This window comes from Maylandia zebra, linkage group LG5, assembly GCF_041146795.1.
Source record: "Maylandia zebra isolate NMK-2024a linkage group LG5, Mzebra_GT3a, whole genome shotgun sequence".
Lineage (NCBI taxonomy): Eukaryota > Metazoa > Chordata > Actinopteri > Cichliformes > Cichlidae > Maylandia > Maylandia zebra.
In genome coordinates, this window is record NC_135171.1 from 39718094 (window position 1) to 39742198 (window position 24105).

Sequence of the window (24105 nt, forward strand, 5' to 3'; positions counted from 1 at the left end):
GTTGATGCATTTTCCTGCTTTCCCTGCACTCTTCCCTGATGTCAACTCACACTGAAGGCAGTGGACAGAAGGAACTCTCACCGGGCATGGGCATTGCTTCAGCACCTGCAGAGCACATTTACAGGACGTTTAAGCTGCATTAGGCCTGATGGTGATCAGAATTATCACGTTACTGAAGGAAAGATTTGTAACAAATTGATTATTGGCTAAACTGATTATTTTCTGAATTAATCCATTTTTTGATTATATGACTAATCTTTTAACTGAGAAGCAGTTTCTTTTTGGCTGTTGTTTATCTGCCTTAATTAAAACTCATCTCCAGTTTTTTTAACCCAAATAAAGTGACTTGTGGCCATGTCCGTGCGCACACAGAGCCAAGAAAGAATGAGCAGGATCCCAGCACATTTCAGTCAAAACATTGAATATGTTTCAGCTTGTTTTGGATCCATTCTTCTCCATCTGTCCCTCGCTGCTCAAAAGAGGTTGACAAATGTGACTCCAAACTGTTCATCTGGCATCTCACATCACCAACCAACACAAAGCCCTTTCACAGGATTTTTACAAAGCTGGCAGTTTCAGCATTGGTCAGAGCTGGCAGTAAATCTGTAGCATGTGTTTTTGGTCCGGTGACTGCTGACAGATGGAAAGCACAGGCATCTTGTTGACTCCTGTTGTTTGTTTTTGTCAGGCTTTAATGTTCTTTGCAGATGTTATTGCTGATTGTGAAACACAGAGACACTGCACGAAACGTCAGGCTCACACATGAAGGTATTTACATGTAAACATGAATTTCTACAACTCTGAGGGTACAAACCCAAAACACAGATTTGCTTGTTCATCCTGTTATAATCAAGGTAGGTCAACAAATTGGAAATAAGTTGGAATTTTTATTTAAAGATCAATAGCACTAAAATCTGTGTGAGAATATGAAGTCAGTACATGGTAAGCTTTGCATGAAAGACTCGCTCTCTAAAGGCTGATGTTTCACGGTGGGGGTAGGATTATGTCAGGGAGCTGCTCTGAGCTCCTTTTTATTTGCAGTGGTGATGGACGGCCTGACAGATGAGGTCAGGCAGGATGCTCTGTGGATGATGATGTTTGCAGATGACACGGTGATTTGTAGTGAGAGTAGGGAGCAGGTGGGGGAGAGCCTGGAGAGGTGGAGGTATGTGCTGGAGAGAGGAGAATCATAAAGCTAAAGGCTTGAAAAATGAAAAGTTTTCTGGATTTCTTCTGTTCTCAGTTTCCTTAGAAATCTGCTGCTAAATGCTCACTCATTAGCAGAGGGTGTTTTCCTCGTGTTATGAAGGTAACACAGTATCTTGTACTGCCAGCAGGACTGATTTACAGATTGTAAATAACAGCCCTTCTCAATGACTAACTTGCATGTTCCTCAAATAAACTGAAGCAATGTTACCTTGAAAATTGCTCATTATTGTGCCTTTGTTTCTAAAAAGAGCTTCTGAGGGGGTTTACCTTTTTTATGGGACTGTTTTTAATGTTTGGTGTTTTTTTATGACTAAAAACCTTCTTCCCCACATGTTAAAGTATAAAAAAAGAGCGAAGAATGAAGCTATTTGCATTTTTGGCTAACTGAATGAATTAATGAAAACCTGATGTTAGATAAATGTAGAAAAAAAATCTGCCTGCAAGTACCTGCAGTGTTTGCTGAAGAGGAAGGTGTGTATGAGAAATCTGCAGTTTGGTAACAGGTGATTATCTCCTTATCCACACACACACACACACACACACACACACACACACACACACACACACACACACACACACACACACAGCATGGCCTGATAACAGGTCCGGGATGAAGTGCAAACATGAACACGCGCAGATACACCAGAGCCCCTCTTACTGTAGCGTGACTGTAAGGTGTAGTAGAAGCTCTGCTCTGGTCTGACTGATCATTGGACTGATTGCTGGACATTTTAACTACGCTGCAGTCGTGATGGGCAGAAACTGATGTATAGAACAGATTTTTTTCTAACTTTAGGCCAGAATACAAACAACAACAGGAGCATCTAAACCAGAAAGCTGCAGGACAACAGTTTGACTTCAGGTCAGCTAACAGTAAGACCATAACGTGATGTTATTACGTGCTGTTTTTTAGCCGATGCTGAAGTTCTCATGGTTTGTTTTTCACCCTGTAAGTTCTTCAAAGCCACGTATGTTGTCGCCCGTCAGCATTTCTGAAGCTTTTACACAGATAGTGAACCCAGCAGCAGAAAAACATCTGATTTCAGTGGACCATCAAACTGCAACACAAAGCCAACCTAATGTTTAGTCGACAGCTGCCTGAAAAGAATTACACAGCTCTTGGACTCAGTACTGGACAGTGAAGTCATTGTTCTATTCCCCCTTAAGACTATCTGCTAGGTGTGCATTTGTTGGTCTATGTCACTTACATTTCTCTGTTAAACCTGAACTTTTTCTAAAAAAGCAGAGTGACCATGGACCCGAGGAACACCCCATCCTAAATTCAGCAGAGGCCACGCCCATCATGGATGAACTGGATGTCGGGGAAGATGGCAGGAAAGGTTAGTAGTATTATTTTGTAATCCTATAAATAAATAAAACTAACTTATTGGAAAGCACTTTTGCGGTGGTGCTATGGTGGCTGCAGCCCCCTCTGCTGGCCAAACCTGAATACAGCGTGAATACTTCTGTGGTTCTGTTGAGTGTGAAATATTAGGAAAATGTAACAAACGAAATGCAGTTGTGTTCTACGTATCGTGACATTAGCTACTGTAACTGAACAGTGATAGAATAAAGAGGGTACGTACCTCGACCTGAGCTGAACATGTCCTCCACACCGAGTGTGACTCGAGCATAGACTGTATGAAAGATGAAGCCACCGTCACTTCACCCATTGTTTTTTGAGTTCCACTTTGAAGCCTTAATGTTTGCATGTTGGTTGTAGTCCTGTTTAATGTTGGGAGCCCGACATTCTCACTGTTATTTAAACAAGAAGGTCAAGTACTAACCTACTAGGTAAAGCCAGCAAGGCTAGTTAGCAAGCTGCATGAATAAAATGCACAACAATCAGAATAACAGCTCTTAACTCATTCACTGCCAGCCATTGGCAGTGAATGAGTTAAACCCATTGACTCATTCACTGCAATTGACGGCTATAGACGTCAATGGCAGTGAATGAGTTAATTAACCTTAACATCTGGAAACTAGGGTTCAGTTTGATAAGTGAAGTTTCGAAAGACCAGTCAATGGTGACATGAACTGAGTGGAGCTGTCATAAACGAATGCCTGACATGTGAAAACATCTTATTTACCATCGTCCACGTCAGCCTCTGATAATGATGCCGCACCGCCCCCCTGGGGTCATGACCCTGAGGTTAAAATGGTGACAGATGACAGATAATCTTACCTTTCAGACATCCGTTTAGAAAGTTTCTGAGTCTCAGTTTATCAGAAGTCTAACGAAAGACTAAATTTACAGGTTAGAAGTGTTAGCGCTCACAGTGAAAGTGAATCGGTTCTTGTTAATGTGACTATTAAGGGAAGCTGTGTGTCTCCTTTCATTCTCTGTTTCTTTTTGTTTGTTACTAAACTGTACTAACTCTAAAACTCAAGCTCCGTCAAACCTCTATGAACGAGTAGCAGTTCAACAGTAACCCTGCTTGTTGAAAAATGCCACAAGTACCTGACACGTCAAGCTCAACTGCCAGAAAACACTTTCAAAGAAAGAAAATTGAGCTGCCCTGATAGATCCCTGTATCTGATAGTTATTCCTCTGAAGAATAATTTGCACTGATTTGAATTTTATTTTCAGTTTATGAGCAGACATTATTAAAATGTCATTTTTACCTTATCTGTCAATTGAGAACAATGAATCTTCTGGAGGCACAAATATTTCTTATTTAAACAGCTGGATTTGGGGTCAAACATCATGATGGTGAAATACTGGCTCCACATCTGATTGGGTCACTTGTAAGATTGTTTCCCGACTTGTCACAAATACACACCTCAGATTATAAAGCACTGTGCAACAATCTCGAGTCACCTCGATTTCATTAACATTGGAAGTAGGTGCAGCGATTTATGAAGAGATGTTCTGATATAATCTGGCACACTTCCTTCAGATTGGCTTCAGCCGCCTTTCCACTGATAACATTTCTGCTGAAGCTTGAATAGCAGATGGATCAAATAAAGATCCAGATGCTTTTCTCAGGTTCTCTGTTGGGTCTTTGCTGGATTCTCTTCCTGTTTCTTAAGGACATGACTTCAGACACTGTTCATCTGAAGCAGACAGGTTTTTGTTTTAGGCATACACTGCACACTATGATGAGATATATCAAGTTGCTGGCTAATATTTCTTTGGTAATCAACTTGTTAATACAAAAACACATTTTTATGTTTTCTTTTATAAATAAAAAATAGATAAAAACATTTAGAGATAAGTGGCTTAACAAACAAAAACATTGTTTTGCTGCAGATAACTTGAAAAAAACAAGATAATCTCCTTTGGAAACAAAAAATAAAGAAATGAGGGAAGCCTCAAGGCTGTGGCCTGTGCACAGATATGGAATTAGGCATGCATCATTCAGTACGATAAAACTTAAATGTCCACGGTTGTGTTAATAAACTGTGGTTATCATTGTTCTGTGGGCTAAACTGCTTCCTTTCACAACAGTAATGCTACACATCAAAAAACAGCCTCGTCTCTCTATCGGCGTTGTGTAAAGCTGCCAAAGACATTTGGTATATAACACACACCAGCAGCTTGGAAAAAACTGCAATATTTTATAGAACGGGAACAAAAACAAACTTGATAAATCTGAGGAGGCGAATCAGTAAACAAATAAAGGGTGTAAAAAACATTCCTGCTACACAGACTTTCATTAAAGGTCTGCTTTTTAGACAGATCAATGGATGGCAGTGTTTTCTACTGACTTTATGTTCTGTCAGTGTGAATATGACTGAACATATGCAATGTTAAGAGGAAGGCACTGAGATTAAAACAGCAGGTGAAAGAGCAAGATGTGGAAAAACAGAAAGGACAGAAGTTGTGACGCACAGTTTGACTGACAGGCTGGACTCACACTGAGAGGAAAACACATCAGCTCTGAGCTTCAGAGATTAGAAAGCTGGACAGAGACGGAGGTCATAAAGAGAGCCAGAGTGAGCGTGAGGGGAAAGAAAGGATGTAGAAAAGCTGGAGATCAGAGAGAGCAGTTTGGATGTATACAGTGAGACGGGCGGAGAGGCTGCGGTTGTTCTGTAGGCGGTTTGGGGTTTGAGTGGCAGCTGGAGACCATATTGAGATGAACACACAGCACTTCTTGTTGTTAGATTTAGATTAGAACCAGATGTAAGTCTGCTACTGCGAGCAGTTTCACTACCTGCCTGTCTTTGAATTACACCCCGACTTCCTCCACCGCCTTTTATTATCATCTGCCCGCGAACATAAACGGACCTGAGCCCGGTTATATAAAGACCTGACTGCGGCTCAGGTGGGTAGATTATCATCAGCAGGATTATTAGGAGTACAGAGCCTGTCAGGGTATGTGTCCTCTAAATGCATCGCATGCAGGGAATAATACCGTTATACAAAAGGACTGAAAGTCTGAATGTGGCTGTGCAGAACAGCTTCTCAGTCCCAGCTCTCCTTTTATTTAAAACACAAACAAACTTAGGTCTAGGTTGAGTCTGTGTCGTAAACCTTTGGACAAACAAAAACTCACCAATGTTTGGTGTTATGCATTTAGTGCAAAAGAGAAATTCATTTTTTCATCTCGTCAGCATGTGAGACAACAAATAAAGTCATCGACAGCTGTTTAACTAACAACGTTTTACCACTCTTTCACAAACATATCTGGATATATTTGTAGTTTATTGCATTTCTGCAGCTATTCATGTAATTATTGGCTGAATGAGTTCCAGACTGAGCACTGCATTATTATTCATAATGACACACACTTTTTTCCCCTAGAAAAAGGAGGTGTGGACCCCTTGTACCCAGTAATTTGTACCCATGGCTGCATTGATAGCCCAGGAGCCCCTCTTTAGTCACGCCTGCACTGCTGACCCGTGTAAAGTTTCCCAGAGACAGGGCATCGCTGATCATGCGCCTGTATCATGACTCTGTCACCTCCAGTCTGTCCACCTGCCTGTATGGCTGTATGATTAAGCTTCTCTCTGACTGACTGTGTTGACTTAACCACGTGAGCCCTGACCCGTCTCTGTGCTCGAGCAGACTCTCCCTGAATGGTGGCTTTGACTGCCTGAAGCATCACCTCCAGGCAACCAGTGTGAACCCAAAGCCTCTTTCCCTCTGTCTTACACTCACATCTATTTTCAAATGTTATGCTTTTAGTGACCTTTAATTATCTTTCCACTTCATTTCACTGACTCATCATTTGTTTCACTTCAATGTAAACACTTACTGCAGCTAAAACCGTACAAAAATCATAATAACATCAGTGAGAACTTGTCTTTATTAGTGCATTATTATCATGATCAATACTGATAATAATGTCCAAACTGGACCTTATCCAACATCCAACTTTCAGAGGCTTTTCCAAGCTCCTTAAATTTTGAAAGCCTCCTTGGAAACTCTCAGTCACAAACTGCTTGTGTTGGCATTTGACTAACAATTATTTTCATTAACAATTTATCCACAGATCATTTCAGTGAATAATAACTTAACTGTTTTCTCTGAATGCCACAGAATAACTCAGTTTTGAGTTTTATTTTCCTCCCAGAAGCTGAGCCCATTTTTTTAGTTTAAAATTTAAAGATTTTTACTTTAATCAAGAAAAACAGCGAATTGTTGCATTTTAAAGTCCAGTCTGTTTGACTGGATTACTTGAAAACTGGTTAAAATTATTAATCAGATATTAAATTAAGACAATTCAGTTAAAACTTTCATGCACACATATCACATGTGACCATATTACACGATGAACTCGATGATTTCTGCTTTGGGATACCTTTGCTCTTGAAGCAGGCTGCAAAGCACCGCGTTGTCCTGCACACATCTCCTATTTCACTCGGTTAAATGAAGTTTAAATGATGCGACACTGTGGTCTGACTCATCGTGTTAATCTCTGCTTTAAACAGTATCACTGCGAAATCAATCTAACACTTCGTTTCCTCTCAGAAACACTGCTGCACCGACCTGGCTTCCCCGAGGCAGACACCGCTCTGTTATACCCCCCTCCCCTGTCCCCGGACCCAATCAGCCCGCTGACTCACCTGGGGACGCTGCCGTCCGGACACGATGCAGCACGGACGGGTGGATGGGACAGGTAAGACGGAGAACCAGCCGGGTGCTCAGACCTCTGCGACAAAAGTCCCGAAACACACGCACGCAGGGTGTCCCGGGTCGGGAAAGGTGAGGTCACGGTTTGCTGGAGTTTATCCCAAAGTCTCGGAGAGGAGGTGAGGAATGAGCGCGTGGACGTGAAAAAGTTTCAGGTCAGCTTCGTGTTTCTGCCGCGCTGACCTTCCCTCGGTTTTACTCACTGTTGGAATGAAGTGGTGCAGTGATGGTGAGGAGGTATAAAAGTGCCAAGAAGTATTTGGGGAGGTAGAGACCCCGCCCCCCGGCCTTTGAAATCCGAACAATGTTGAGCGCGCGGAGAAGTTTGGAGAGGTGAGACCTGCTACGGCGCACGAGCGCACAAATGTTTCTGCTTCCTAAAGTTCATCAAGTGTTTTACAGATAATTTGTGACTGATCAGTGACTCTCTAATGTTCAGCTTTCTCACTCTAATGTCATTACTAAAGTAATGTGATTACATTAACGGTTTTGAGGCCAAAGAAAACGAGTCCCATGTGGCAGGAACTGTTCATGTCAGACGAACCAAAACAGTTTGAATTATGATATTTATGTTAAAATCCTGCACATGATAGGATATTTGTTTTTATGAATAAGTCATGTGACCTGAACATATAATCTGATTGGGTGTTACTGTCTTTCTGGCATTTAGCTCTGAAAACTTAAATGTATTTTGAAAAAGACTGGAGCATAGACTGTATATAAAAGATGGATGTATCCAACTTGGCATGGCAGCTTAGTTACTGAGGTCCAGTTTTAAAGCTGTGCATTTAAGCTGTTGCTTTCTTGGTTTTGTGAACCCAGATGTGCTGAGGTCTTTCCTGAAGCATGCTTCATTCTCATTTTTTATTTGGGAGTTGCAGGAAGCATTTCTACATAAACCCTTATACAGCTGGACTTTACTTTGCAAACAGAATGGTCGCCCCCTGCTGGTCATCAGAAAGAAAGCTGCTTTATAGGGTATTTCCACGTCACTGTCACGCTTCAGACTTAAAAGCTACAGCCATCTTTTATATACTGTCTATGGCTTGGAGCTCCACTTCTGTTTTGGTTGAAGCAACATCTTATCCCATAATCGTATCCTGGACCAGTCAGCCCACAAATCACACACTGGTGTCCAAACTACAGCAACCAACAATTCCCAGTAGTTCAGAAAGGCCCCAGTCACACAGGCGACCATCTGGCAGCCACTGGTCATAAGGGGAAAATGAGTATTATCCCAAACAGTTGCAGGTGGTTACTGAAGGTTTCTGGCAAGCCCCATGCAGACCTAGAGATCGATCAGAGACCAACCTGGTAATCACCAGTTGCTAGGAAACCATGCATTCTGCAACCAGTTGGTATGCGGTTGTAGGAGGTTGCTGGCAGTTTCTAGAATAAAACTGGTCACAAAGAGGTTTCACATGATGTACCAAAAACCTCCCGGTGGTTTGCATGGAAGACCCCAACTTGTCTGCAAACACTGTTTGCCTTCAAAGTAAACATGTCAGTAAGGTTCAGCTTGTATTTTAAAGGTAAATGTTTTCTATTTTCAGTTTGCGTCCCACTTTTTTAGGTTTTACTGCAGCCCACAGTGTAAATATTGAGTTTTTGCAGACAAGTCGACACTTCCATGCAAACTACAACTGACCTGGGCAATCTGCTCGAACCCAGCAATCACATAGAGGGTTTAGGTGCAGTCCTTTCTATGTGACCAGTTTCACCAAACAATAGCTGCAAGCTCGAAACTCCAGCAGCCACTCACAACCAGTCGAGAAATACACTTTATTCTTAATCAACCTCCTGCTCCTCACCAGCTTGGATCTAAATTCTCTGAAGGTTGTAAAACTTCTAATTTAAAAAACTTTTCTTCCACTTGTGGATTTTAGGGCCCAGACACCTGTTGAGTTCATCATACTAACAAACCCAGTAATTGTAGTGATTTTAAACTTTCAAATACTTGTGTGCTAGAACAACATCTGGAGCAGAAGATGTAGATGCAAGTGTATTTCTGTCCACCCCTCCCCCCGTCCTTCTTCAGTTCATTCTGTGTTCCTGGTGTGAAATACCAGGAGCCCTGCGCTCCTGACGCCTGCCCTTTGACCTGTGAAAATGTGAAGGTCTAATTTAAACTACAAACTGGTGAAGACACACACAGCCATTCAAGTCTGAACCCTGACCCGTGGAGAGAGGCGTTAGTAGGATCTGATGTTCAGTACAGCTGGCCAAGCAGGCGCTCGCCCTTATGGAGACCAGCTGGTCTGAATACATGTGTCATCATCAGGGTCGAGATTATAGAAGGACTTGTATCCTTGGTGACTTTTCTAAGTGCACAAATAATATATTTGCTAAATGCTTTCTGTGCTCAGTAACAGTTTAAGGGCTTCAAAAATAATATAAGAAAGAGAAGTGATACTTTTTTTTTTTTTTCCATTTTTTGTGATTTTAGAGTTATTGTAATAGAACTGAGTTAAAGTTTGTTGTTTGCCATAATAGGATTGGAAATATTTCTTAAGAGTTGTTAAAACATGAATTTCTTTCTACTTAAAGCTTGAAGTCATGTTTCTGTACTGAAGAGTCAAAAGTCTGCATGTGAAGCTCAAACATCCACTGTGCCATCTCTGTTTGGGACTTTAGTCACTCTCAGTTTCTCTACTTTTTTAATATCTTAATATCCAGATAATAGTTGTGAATGGAAAGTATTTGCTGTTACCTTAAATTTGTGTGAGAACTTGGTGGCTGCCACAGGAAACCGCAGCAGGTTGATTTTTAACCACTTACATAATTCAGCTGTCTTTTGAGTCCTTCCTTATTCCCTTGCCTTCCTCCTCTCCTCTCCTCCTCTCCTCCTCTCGTGTCGACAGTCTTCATTAGGAGTAGCATTCCAGACTCCAGGCCCCGGGGTCGTAACTCTGTGTCTGGCTCCTCATTACATCGCTACAGCGGGGAGAAAACACAGCTAATGTGACAGGCGCTATTGTTAGCAGAGCAACACGGGGTCAGTCAGCTTGTTCTTTCAGCCTTTTGCCTGCTGTTCAGCTCAGCATTTAAAATCTAATCACACAGAAGGAGGCCGCGTTAACAGAAGTAATGAACACTTTACAAAGTAAAAAGGTTGTAAATAACCTGCTCAAACTCAGGATTAAATGAATAGAAAAAGATAAGATAAGATACCTTTATTAGTCCCACAAGGGGAAATTGTGGGACTAATAAAAGCATTAAAATCTAAGTGTAAAGCCTTTATTTGATTAAAGCACTGCTTTGTTGTCTTGTAATTACAAAAGACCCAGCAAGTGGAAACATAATATCAAATACTAAATGTCCATTCAGAAAACCCAAGTCTGTATTTGTGCTTCAGGAATCTTTTGTCCACTTAGTCTAGTTTTGTTCTGGCAGTGGCTCACCCGCTGTTCACTTACCTGCTGTTCACTTACCTGCTGTTCACTTACCTGCTGTTCACTTACCTGCTGTTCACTTACCTGCTGTTCACTTACCTGCTGTTCACTTACCTGCTGTCAAAACATGAAATATCTAAAATTTAATGACCGGAAATAAGACTTTGAGGGTTTTTTCTTTAAATTAAATGTCAATCAGAGGAGAAAATGAACAATACATGAAACAAATAATGTGATTAAACAATAGCTTTTAAGTTCTGCCTATATTTGAATAATGTTTCTCTTTATTTGCAAGAAAAACCAAACATGCATACACATCCATATATCTCCGTTGGCGTATGTTCATATTAAACATGGCCCAAGTTTTGAATAGTGAGGTCAGGGTATGTACAAGGAGTCCACCCTGTTCTAAAAGTTTTATCCTTTTGACTGTTTTAACTGTGAACATGTAAATCTACTAAAAAATGAAAAATATGGATCCAGACATGAGCAAAGATGCTCTGTGGAACAAAATGAAACAAGAAAAAACCAGAGGCCAGAAGAAGAAATGAAATAAGCATGAATACAGAAGTCAAGTGATCAACAAAGAAAAGCAGCCATAGATCTAAACTGTAAATCTAAACTGCATATAAAGTAGCATGAATTGAATAATAAACTGCATGTATATGCATCAGCATATGTGTATTAACATGCTATTTTTGTACGAGTAACCTGTAAGTTAACTAGTTCTGATCAGAAAGGATTATTTTGCTTTCATTTGGTCCAGAGTCTGTATCTGAAACTTAAATTTGTGAAAATGTGACATTACTGCGTCTCCTGTCTTTTCTCTCTGTGCTGGTAGAAACAGGCGAATGTTTTCCAGCTATAAAAAGAACTGTTCCATGTTTTAATGAGTCTCTAACAACACTGTTATCCCATCTTTGGCTTGCCTGTATTTATATCTGCTGCTGTTGAGTCTCTTCTAAAGATGGATGGAGTGTCTGCTGATGATAATTGTGTGCTTAGTCTGAGCTACTTTGTGGGAACATGAAAAAAAGTGTAATTCAAACTACAGTGGGATTCGTTTCTTGATAACATGGTGGTAAAACTCTAGTCTGCTTCATTCATGTGTCACTCAGCTTTGTTTTTTTAAGGGAACGAGCAGGTTTTCACCACTTTAACCACGTCCATGTGTTCGTTTATGATGGCAGTGAGCTGTCTGCCTGAAACGGAGTCTCGTTGCACACATTTAGTTTCTGTGAAAAACACCAAACTGGGCTGAGATGCTGCAGACATCACACAGTTTAGAAACGGGCCTGATTTAAAGTCAGACGATGATGGTGATGGAAGATGTTTTGGAGCACTGGTCATTCCTGTATTATGAATATTTGTGACCCCTGATTTTTCCTAAAGTGCTACAGTGATGTTCACACTTGTAGATAAACTAACAACTGCTGAGTTATTTTATGTCATAAAATTTGCTACAAACATTTGCACCTCCATCAACACTTTTATGCATAGTTTTTCTGTTGAGCACCATCAGAATCTTGGCTTTTCCTCACAAACACACTATGTGTTGTTTTTTGCGTTTCTTTGTGACAAACATCCTTGTCGTCCAATCAGGAGACTGAACTCAGGGTTTCAAGGCTGTCAGTTACTGGGAACATCAGCAGATCTAGGACGAGAAGCCCACGCAGACCAGAGTGTCACCATCCTGCACGCCAAGGTCGCTCAGAAGTCCTACGGCAATGAGAAAAGGTGTGGTGATGATTTTATAGAAATAAAATAGATTACACAAATAATCCAAAAACAGTTGATTCTGTTCATCTGGACGTAACGTTTTCAGTGGGAGAAACGTTTCGTCACTCATCCAGGTGACTTCTTCAGTCTCAGCTGACTGCAGGTTTCCCCAACTTTATAAACAGTTTATTTGCACAATGACTGAAACCAGGCGCATGAATAAACAATGGGCTGTGAGGTCAGTTTATGATCATTAATCTGCGTGCATTAATCTCATTGATCAATGATGATGATGATTGAGCATGCATCAAGACATTACACAAATAAACTTGCAGCATTAACACATTTTATTAAACCCAACACAGAAATCTTTTTCTAACAAACAGATTAATCTGACTGATCTGAGGGACAGGCTCAGATTTCCAAGTTTATTTGGCAGTTACTTTAATATCTACACAGATCCACAAAGTGTCATAAAACAGTGATAAAATGATTTCCTCGAGAACAACAGATGATTTCTTTTGGACCCAAACCCCAAAGAAATCCTGTTTGCTTACACATGAAGTCACAGAAAGCAGGAAATGAATAAGAAATCTGCAACATATTTGACATTTGGTGGAAACTTAATAACAAACCACCTCTAGCTACAGCTAGCAACTGGCACACAAAACTAAAATTAAAGATGAGATTAAAGACTTGAAGTAGAGGAAGGTGAATATACTTTTGAGTTTTTGAGAAACTGCAAAGTTTATTTGCAGTTTTTTATGTGCAGCCAGTTTCATGAGAGCCAGGCTGTGTGTTAAGGATAATTTGCATGATCAAAACTCCTTTGTTATTTGATTTTCTAATGTCATATTCTGTCCTGCAATATTCGTTTGAAGATTATTATTCATGATGTAATTTGTTCTTCTGTGTGTCCTGTAACTGCCCTGAGCTGTCATATTCATGCAGCTGAAAAAGGCTGATGTGAACTTGCTGCACGTTCACCTTCTTTAACCATTATTATGCACGACAGTTAGAGTTGTGAACAAACAAGTTTCTTATAATTAAACTTGCTTTATGTTGAGCAGGACATGCATTTGAATAAATCAAAGAAAGCTTTATTTGTCTGACCAGTCATGTGATTTACATTTCACAGTATTTCCCATTAGTGAGACTGAGTTTGTTGCCCGTGATGTTTAAGGCAGAGAAACGTTTTGTAATACCTGTAATACACACGAGACTCACCTGATTTTAACAGATGAATGAACAGAAGAAGAAAATCTTAATGTAGAGATTAGTGAAATCATGAGCACGTGAACTGGTTTAGTTGGATAAAATCTGCTGTTTCAGTGACTGTTTCTGCATCACCTCCAGGTTCTTCTGCCCTCCTCCTTGTGTTTACATCACTGGCCATGGATGGAAAGTCACGCAGGACCATTTAAAAGGTACATAAAGATGATTATAGTCAGCTTTACATTAAAATTTGAGTGAATTTTATGTCTTACATTCTTCCACTCACTGCTGTTTTTCCTTCTCATTGTCTTTTCCATCCAGCGGCCGGTTATGGCGACTCTGTGTATCGAGTGTGTGGTTACATGTGCCTGGACAGCTCCAGCCAGTCACAGGCAGACGCATTCAAACTGGTGTTCGATGAACAGCCAAACTCCAGGGTGAGAGCTCTCTGGTGGCCGTGAGCAAACCTCTGTTTATGTCGACAGTCGTTCCCGGTCAGAAAATTCCTTTTGTGACACAGACACTAATTTTCGGAGACTTACGCTCCCCCTTGTCCCGTTAGTTATCCTCTCAATTCATCTCCAGGTGTTCACTGATGGGGGCTGAGGTGGCACCAGCGAGCCATCTGCATCCATCCACGTCTTTGTCCCGAACAGTTTTCTGAAGATTTGCAGAATGTATTAATTTATTATTTTCAGACATAACTGATCAGAGATGCTATAATGATGCTGATGATTAAACTGAAATATTAATACAAAGTCAGTGATACCCATACGCAAAAGTTTAATTAATTATGCAAAGTTACAGACTAATTAGACCAAAATTGTTGCCGTTACCATTCCAGTCTTACATGTCTCAAATGATCATCATTGTGAAATCTAACTAAAATTTAGATTTTGGGAAGTGAAGTTTGGTAACGTGACGGCTCTAAAACGTGATAATAGAGTGTAAAAAAATCAGAATATACCTGACAGCTCCACACATCAAGTTAATGTAAAATCCTTTTTTAATAGAAGTACACTGAGTGTCTTTGGTTGCCCCTCAGTGGAATAAGAGTGTTGGAGTGAAAGCATCACAGAGCAACACTGTGATCATCTGTAACGCTCAGAAAGCCAAACGACATTCTCAGTTTCTTTAAGTTTGGATCGAGCTGAATATCAGCACTAAAACTGCGACTCAAGAGTTGTCAGTTCATCTTGTAATCGGAAGGTTGCCGGTTCGAGCCCCGGCTCCGACAGTCTCGGTCGTTGTGTCCTTGGGCAAGACACTTCACCCGTTGCCTACTGGTGGTGGTCAGAGGGCCCGGTGGCGCCAGTGTCCGGCAGCCTCGCCTCTGTCAGTGCGCCCCAGGGTGGCTGTGGCTACAATGTAGCTTGCCATCACCAGTGTGTGAATGTGTGTGTGAATGGGTGGATGACTGGATATGTAAAGCACTTTGGGGTCCTTAGGGACGAGTAAAGCGCTATATAAATACAGGCCATTTACTTTTTAAATGAAATCTGCTTCCTGCATTCTGCACTTCTGGTTCTCATTTCTATAATCCACACACAGGAATATGTGACGTTTAGCCCCAAATATCCAGAGTGCCTCACCAAACAGGTGAAGTGCACAAAAAACTGCCAGACATGATTAGTGACCAGCACAAGCAGAAATCAGAAACACAACACTTCAAGTTTTCATCTGCCACAAGATACAGAGTGGAGGTCAGGGTCAAACACATAACACAGGGAGCTGTTGTTGTTGTCTGATGTGTTTCAGAAATTCTTTCTTTTTATTTCATCTTTTTCGTGTTTTCAGCGGCTGTTTGGTTCGTTTTAGGCACCAAAACGACTCTGTACAGTTTTAGGAAGGAAAATAGTCACGGACTGATTTAAGATGGGTCCTTTCACAACCATAAGCACACATCTGAACTTTCTTTGTCACCACGTTGGTTTGGCTGAAAAGAAGCAGCAGTGATGAAACCTCGGCTTTGTTGAGAGTTCTGCGGTTTTACACACAGTTATTAACGTCGCTGTCATAAACATCGTTTGTTACACTCGTTAAACAACCGACCAGTGTTTTCACAGCGAGCTGTACACATCGTATACTTTTGTTTTGATTTGTGGGGGTTTTTGTAACTACCTCATATTAAAGGCAAAGTCTACAATTTCTTTTACGACATATGATACATGACATGTATATTACACTGTGACAAGAGTAAAAACAGTCCTTAGAATAAGTTTCATTCAGGCGGTTGTCTGAAAGTGAGCAGATAAGTGAATGATGATGTATGAACTGTTGTGTTTGAGCTCTGCGTGTGTTTACTCGGCCACGAGCATTAAACCTTTTATTTCAGGCCATTGTTGACTCAACAAACAGTCGCGTCTGACAGAAAAACTGCAAACACGCTGCCCGTGCGCCGGCCTTTCGCTTATTTACTGACTGATGGAGAAACAGACGTGCTTTGTCTTTATTACTGTACGACCTATCAGCCGAGCTTCAAATGCTGAGAAAAGCAGAAAAAAAATAACCAGAAAAAGTTTATTTCAATTAAAGTTATTTATGAAAAACAACATTCCTGAAGAGTTTCCTCCTCTGCGTCTGATTATGTGAAGTGTAATAAGTCTCACACTCGTGCTGTCTGTGTGTCTCGTCAGCAGATGTTCGCTTGCGCCAAGTCGCTGTTCATCTCTGATCAGGACAAGAGGAAGCATTTCTGCTTGCTGCTGCGCCTCTTCTTGAACAACAGACAGGAAGTGGGTTCTTTCCAGAGCCGGATGATCAAAGTCATCTCCAAACCCTCCCAGAAGAGACAGTCCATGAAGAACGCTGATCGTGGGTTTATTCCACTTTTAATCCAACAAATCAGGGATTTCCATTTATTTTTAAACTGAGGATAAGTGGCAGAAATGAACATTTGAAAAGGTCTCACATCACCTGAGATGGATATTTGTGTTTGTTTTGCTTTTGAGGTCTGTTGTCATTTCTTTAGCAATTAGACATTAGTATGATTTTTACTATTTTGGTCTCCTTGGTGACAAATACAGTAAAAAAAGAAAAAAAAATGAGCAAAAACAACAAAAAGCAAAGAGCCTAAATAAACTGAAAATGAATCAAAGGAAACCGAAATTGAGTAAAATCACGCAAAATGATTTCATTCAGAAACAAAAGGGGGAAATGTGTTGATTTAACTGTCTCTGTGTTTTGGCCTGTTTGATGACGTTTGCATCATGTGAATCGTTGCAGACATTAAGATGGAAACTATGAAGAAGCCTTTAAGTTTGATGGTTAATGTTAGGGTGGGAGTCATGGAAGGTCCTCACATAGATTCAGGATTCCCTGCATTCATCCTGGGATGACACTCTGTGGTGCGCACAGATTGACTTGAGTTGAGTTTAAACACAGATTCTCAGTAAATTATTATCGCTGTTGTTTTATTATCCTGAGATGAGATCAGGGAAGGACAAACAGAATGACAACGTTTAACACAGATGGTCTCAGTGGTTTCGTGTGACTTAGTTCAGCCTGTGCTGATACACTGGAGTTAACCTGAAAACCAGAACATGCAGAGACGCAGGGAGAACATGCAACCTCCTCACTGAAGGACCAAATCAGGAATCCTCTTGCTGTGATGCCACAGTGCTGAGCTGCTGTGAAGCCTGAGCACACGTGTGATGGAAACACACATGTGTGCATGTTTGTGCCTCACAGGTTCCCAGTGGGCTCACTTTATGTGGACCTGCACTAAATGCTCATCACTTGTCCTTCATCCCACACACTGAGACAATTGTCTATCATTTTACCAGCTGTCATTTTACAAAAGGGTCACAGGAAACACGATGCTCAGAGATTTATTTATGCTAAATATATTTACTCACCAGGATATTTAAAAAAAAATAAATAAAATGTTTGATTAAAATCAGTTTCCATCACATGACTGTCACCAAGCCACCAGAGCTTGTTTGTGTTTATTTATTATTTTCAAAATGGTTAAATTTCAGACTGTCCCACACAAACATCCTTTAAATCCCACTAACTGTGTGTGTGTGTGTGTGTGTGTGTGTGTGTGTGTGTGTGTGTGTGTGTGTGTGTGTGTGTGTGTCTGCAGTGTGTATCTCATCCTGCTCCAGGGTGGCTTTGTTTAACCGTTTACGCTCTCAGACCGTCAGCACTCGTTACCTCTCGGTGGACAGAGGAGCTTTCATAGCGAGCGCCAGACACTGGACGGCCTTCACCATCACCATGGGTAAGTGTGTGTGTGTGTGTGTCCGTGTCAGCATGTGTCACGGCTTGTGTGCAAACAGTACAGTAGATTCAAAGCTTTGTATTCACACACAAACACATGCTTTGGATACAGGGAAGGTCATAATGTTTTCAGTTTATGATTTAACTGTTTGACTTTAACTGAAAAACATAGATGTAGAACACAGACATCCCATAAAACTGCCGTTTACCCTCAAACTGTAATATGAAGGATGTTAGCACAGTTATACTGCCTGAGCTTCTTGTTTGCAGTCACACTCAGTAAAATGAGTGCATTGAATGAACAATGTGGAGAATAATTATGTTGAGCAACACAGAATAGCTTAGAGCTCTTACTGGGTTGTATTGCCCATTTCTCTTCTATAAATTGATGCACATAAGGTAGAAATTGTTGTATACAAATTCAATAGGCAGGAAGTGTGTCTGCTGGTGTCCCCAAACAGAACCTACACCCGTGGTCCTCATGGTGTCTTTTGGATGCTTTATTCTTCCAGCATCCTCACCTAAACCAAACAGAAAAGTAGGAACACAGCATGTGGAAGGATTCGTGCGGTGTCCTGTGTGTGAGAAATCAAATGGCACCTATGAAAACAGGCTCTGATTTGTCTGTGATGGTGTCAAACGTGTATCCTCCAGTCAGCAGACGTGTCTTCTCGCCCTGCAGCCATCCTGCATAAATACAGTCACTGTGCAAGCGGTTTTCCTCAGTAAAGTCTAGAAGAGTCCATTTAAAGATCTGTGAGGTTATTTATTTAACACAGTGCCCTGTGTGCACGGACCTCCCACCACCAAAGCCCAAACCTCAGTCATTCATCCATCAGCACTTGGTCCTCTCTTCGATCACGCACACCGACGGTCTGTTTGCCCTCTGTTAGCAGAAAAGTCATGCAAGGAAAAAATGTAATAAAGCTGAAAATGTGCAGAAATTAACTGTCAGTGTGTGTGTGTGCTGCAGTGGAAGGAATATGAATATTCATGCATAGGTGTGTGTGTGTGTGTGTGTGTGTGTGTGTGTGTGTGTGTGGTAGTAGATGACCAGTGTGCTGAGCAAGGAGGCTTTGTGCTGAGCGAAGGCTTCATCTGTTACGGCTGTGTGGTCCAGCTAGTGTGCACCGAGTCTGGAGCAGCTCTGCCACCCATGGTAACACACACACGCGCACACACACACACAGAGCGTATGTGAATAGTGCATACCTTGTATTGTCCACCATATGTGCCCTCACTGGTATTCCAGTGAATTTTATCTGCACTCAGCCAAAGCTTTGAAAACCTCTGCTGTAGTCAGTGTCATTAAACAGCTGCAGAGGACGACACGGTGAGATGATGGAAGCAAACCTCATAATAATAAATAACAAAGCTCGAAAAGATTACAAATCTTGTAATAAACATGATAGAAATACCAGATACCCTTTAATGCCTTTTTTCTAACCATGCCACATTTCTACAAAATGGAGAATCAAATGATTTTTATTTATTTTTTTCTGTGAAAAGAAAATTGTGTCAGACTGGATCTCAGGTGTGCGTCTGTAAAACATTAGGAAATTTCTAGGAATAGCCCCTCCCACAGCCACAGGTGTCATTAGTTCCAAATTTGGGGCAGTAAATAGTTTTTTCTGGTGGAAACATGGAGTGTTTTCCAGATTAGCCACAGTTTATGTTCCTAAATCTAGTTTCTAGTTTGGCTGATATACATGAAACAATCGACCACTGAGATTAAACAACCCTGTAAATTCAGAAGTCTCGGATGAAATTCTCTGAGCTCATCTCAGGATATTAAAACAATAACCACGAGATTTGGGAAAATCCTGCTAGTTTACTAAGAATCTTTAAATCCCAAAGCAGACACACTGCTGAAGTGTTTGTTAGCGAGACACCAGATTCCTGGAAGTAAGTTGGATTAATCAATGTTGACTTTTCAATATCTTATCAACAAAAGAAGCTCTTTATAACCATCTATAGCTGGAAATTAGTGGGGAAATGGGTGCTCTCTGCACTAATTATTTGACCATAAAATCAGTTAAGGTATAATCGCTGCTCAATACTGAATGACTTCCAGATGTGTGTCTGTGCAGGTGTTACATAAGCTGCTAATCCCACAGATATCCTTACAGTTTGAGCCGTTCTTAGACAAACGTCTGCACTGCAGTCCGTCACATTTCACTGAGCACACCCTTTCTCTGTACTTCCTAAACTGCTGTCATAACACCCTGAGCTGCTGGCCTGCTGGTAATTGGTGAGGGTATACCTGCACACTACACCTCTATATGTTTTTGTAGTTGAGGCCTATTGCAGCCGGTTTGTTTAAAGACAGAGAAAGCTGGCGTTGGACTGTGGCGGTCGTGGTCGGCGTTCAGCGACCAGAGAGGTGAAGACAAAACGCTCAGCAGCACGAGAACAAAGTGTTTCAGATTGTGTGTGTGGTGCAGTTTAGGGTACATTTAAGTGTCTTAATACTGAGGTTTGGACTCGGCGCCAGAAAACACCACAGTTAATTCAGTGTCCAACCTCCACAGATACACCTGGATGATGTTTGTACATCTTTTAAAACCCGAATCGCTCAGTTTCTGCTGGTTGTGTTATCTCAGACAGCTGCTCACTGTTTATTTTACTCTCCTGATCTCTGACTACATCTGTGAGATGATATATTTGGATGGTTTTTAGAAGCCCGTGGTATTTCTTCTTCAACAGATCTAAAAAAAAACTGTTATTGTAGATGTATTAGACAGATTTATGTTTTTATTACCCTCAGCAATAATACCTGGGAATAATATACAGTTATATAAGACCACAGTAGGATGTGTGAATATGTTAAAATCCTTGTAAAGTGATGATTAAGCCCTTTTATATCTAGAAACTGTCCATAAGCACAATCAGACGCACCGCCTCGAGCTGTGATCCTCCCACAGCTGCAGTGTCCTGACAGCAAATTCAAATTCTCCACCTGCAAAATCCAAACAAAAGCATCATTTAAACTTTTTTAAAATTTTTCTATATTTAAAAACTCTCATTTCCTTTGTTTTTTCTTCTATCAGCACACTGAGTTTCAGTGTATTTAGCATTTGTAATAAACCAAAGTTTTTAACCTATTTGCAAATTCAGTGACTTATAATTAAATTATTGCAATGCATTTTTATTTCCACACATAAACAGGCGAACTGGCTCCAACTAAAACAAATGTGAACTGCATTTCACATTAGCCTCAAAGAGCTGCTAGAACAGATAAACAGTGACCCTCCAAATCATGCCTGATAGCACCTTTTTTTTTTCTAACAGTTAAGTTGTTATTATTGGGGAAATATTTTAATTATTCATAAATCGATTCTAAGCTAAAGTTCTTCATCTTCAGGTGATCCGAAAGGTCAACAAGCAGCACGCCATCTTAGACGTGGACGAGCCCGTTTCTCAGCTCCACAAGTGCGCCTTTCAGTTCAGAGACAACCCTCACGCCTATCTGTGTCTAACCAACGACGCCATCATAGAGTACCAGGTTCTCTTCTCTTTCCCAGCCTTTGTTTTTGATTCGTCCTCCACCTGCCTGTGTTTATTTCTTCCAGTTGACACCTTCACGTTTGTCCTGTTGACATGTTTCTTCCTTTTAACCATCTCCTCCATCTTTTTCTTCCCTTCAGGCCCCGTTCAGCGTCAGAGATCCCAGCAAAGTGGTGCTGAATGACGGGTCCTGCTGGACCATCATCGGGGTGGAAGTCGTAGAGTTCACCTTCAATCAGGGTCTAGCTTGTATCACGACACCAGTTAGCCCATTTCCTGTTGTCACTGGGTTAGAGGTGAAGTGCCAAGACAAACCATCACATTGTGTGGTTCTCATGTGTTTTCTACTTTTTTAAAAAATTATTTTTATAAAATCCTAAATGTGCTGTTAGCTAGAAATGGAGCAAACCACTCAGTCAAAACAAGGAGATCCAGAGTTCCTTTTTTCTTCCTGCAGGTGAACGGTGGAGGGCACGTCGCCATGCTGGAAATTCACGGAGAAAACTTCACTCCTCATCTCAAAGTCTGGTTTGGCAACGGCGAAGCAGAGACCATGTACAAGTGAGCGAGCAATCACGAGTCGTTTTCAGCTTTGAATCATGGAAAGCTGCTTCAGCAGGATCGAAATATAAAGCTGGAAAATAGTGTCACAGGCGCCTTTTACCTAAAAACTTAACCTGTTAAATTTATATGGCCCCTGCAGGGGGCGGAGCTTCTCACAGCTAGAGGGACTTTTCGCAGTTTGTTGAAGATTTTCTAAAACATTTGTTTTTGTTAAAAATAGAAAAATGCACCATATTTTTTTCAAGGATAAAATTCAGGACTCTGGGAAAACATGATGGGCATTTTTTTTCAGCAACTTTAACTGGAAGCATTTTTGAAAGTTATGACATCAATGTAAAAAAGTCTCCTCTTTACTCGTATTCATCCGCCCTGATAGTCCGAGCCAAGCCTGGACCAGAGCGATGTATAAAGAGGTTTATGTTATAACCAAACATCAGTAGGAGGAACTCAGCTTGGCTCACAGGGAACAATCCTCCCTCTAACTCTTATGTGGGCGTCTGTAATTTACAGACGGGCATCACAGAAACTTGACATCCAGCCGTGCTCTCAGAGAATCTCATGTGACCAAACCGAAGTAAAACAGGCCTCTGAAGTCAGGATCCACCTCAGATCCCACACCTGAAGTGCTGAGGCATCGTAAGTCAGGGTCACAGTGAGAGCGGCTCACCGCGAGGCTCTGCAGCAGCGTGTGTGAAGAACAGCCGTCCACAATGTGCTGTTTGTGCAAGAAGCTGCAGCCAATTAGGAACATGATCCCTCCCTGCCAGGCCAACCAGAGGCGCAATATAGGTTCAAATAAAATATTTTATAAAAGGGCATTCACAGTGTCTGCTGTCTGCTCAGACCTCGTACCAGCCACACGTTTATGTTTAGTTTATACTCATTAACTTAAACAGCTTCATTCAAATTCTCAGAAAGGAGAAACTGAAGAAGTATTAGGTATAGAAAAATGTCACATTTGCATTTTTTCTTTCTTTTCTTTTTCTGTCACATTTTTATACCTTTTACTGTATTTATTTTTCTTTTTGCATCTTTCTCCAACACAGTTCATACAGATGAGTTACATTTTAAGTTTAATGTCTTTAAAAACTCTTTAAAGGTCTTCACTTTATCTGTTTTATATTTGATCAGATCATTTGGTGCTTCCAGTGACGTCCTGCTCCTTACATCTTTACAGCAGTCAGCAACTTTCGAAGTTTGTCTTCTCATTTATTTTCCAGACCACAGCTCTGACTTTCATGTCCTTGTTTTTCCTCTCAGGTCTCCCAAATCTCTGCTCTGCGTCGTTCCCGATGTTTCGGTTTTCAGCGACGGCTGGCGCTGTCTGCGGCGCGTCATCACCGTCCCTCTGTCTCTCGTCCGACTGGATGGACTGATTTATCGCACCTCCTACAGTTTCACCTACACGCCTGAGCTCCAGCCGCCCCCGTCGGCCCGAATGACAGCCGGAGGAGGGAAGAGAGAAGGAGGGATGGGTGGAGGACAAGACGATGACATCCTGTTGGAGACCATCCATCAGGAGTTCACCAGAGCCAATTTTCACCTCTTCATGCAGAGTTAGTTCGTTTGTTCACAGGAATCACAGAAATCAAAGTGTACAAATAGCTGAACTGGAGACAGGTGTGACATCATAATTACCTTCCTTCCATCTGCTCTGCACATTAAAATTAAAGCGTTTTCTTCAAGCTCAGTAACAAAGCAAAATCATATGTTTGCATTGGTACGAGTGCACACGAATGAAAACAGGTTCCTCGGTCATGTGACTGAAACTAACGCGACACTTTTCATATCTGTGATTTCTAATCGAGGCTTCAGCACAAAGTTCTTTGACAGAAATTGTATATTTTAAAAGCCTTAAATAGCTTTAGACAAGTGTTAACAGGAAACAGGAGATGAAATGGAAAAAAAAGAACGGCTGACGCCCCCTGATGTCACTGATGTCTCTCTGTTGAAGCTTCCACATAAGCAGTTCGACCTCAGCCTCATTTTGGAGCCAGATGTGATCACATCTGTTAATCTGCTTACCTGCTAATTAGTGACAGACTAATAAAAAAAGAGACGTTTCAACACCAAACCTGAAGCACAGACTTGGATGTACAGCTGTGTTGATCTCAGTGGATCAGCAGTATGATGAAAACACGCTGGCAGGAAGAAGTCTTGACATTAATAAAAATAAATCACTAGATCCTTGCA

At 41.2% G+C, this 24105-nt stretch overlaps 2 protein-coding genes across 7 annotated transcripts in view; one reads left to right on the forward strand and one right to left on the reverse strand.

Annotated features, from left to right (window-relative positions):
- Positions 1–7365, reverse strand: part of matn4 (matrilin 4) — a 29367-nt gene extending 22002 nt beyond the window's left edge. For all 4 annotated transcript variants that reach the window (XM_024802617.2, XM_024802616.2, XM_076884340.1 and 1 more), the window contains exon 1: positions 7225–7365. The gene's annotated coding sequence lies outside the window, so the exon portion shown is untranslated. The remainder of the gene's footprint in view (positions 1–7224) is intronic.
- Positions 737–24105, forward strand: rbpjl (recombination signal binding protein for immunoglobulin kappa J region-like). Of its 3 annotated transcripts, none has more exons than XM_076884341.1 (13): positions 737–768; positions 2453–2549; positions 7130–7277; positions 12286–12420; positions 13759–13829; positions 13939–14054; positions 16254–16431; positions 17705–17842; positions 18891–19000; positions 21206–21346; positions 21489–21644; positions 21806–21909; positions 23173–24105. In XM_076884341.1, exons 1-13 carry the CDS (start codon positions 763–765, stop codon positions 23471–23473), a joined length of 1701 nt encoding a protein of 566 aa, XP_076740456.1. In that variant the 5' UTR covers positions 737–762; the 3' UTR covers positions 23474–24105. The 3 variants fall into 3 exon arrangements, with proteins under 3 accessions (XP_076740456.1, XP_024655215.2, XP_076740457.1); XM_024799447.2 differs by having other exon boundaries at positions 16257–16431; positions 18888–19000; XM_076884342.1 differs by having other exon boundaries at positions 16257–16431.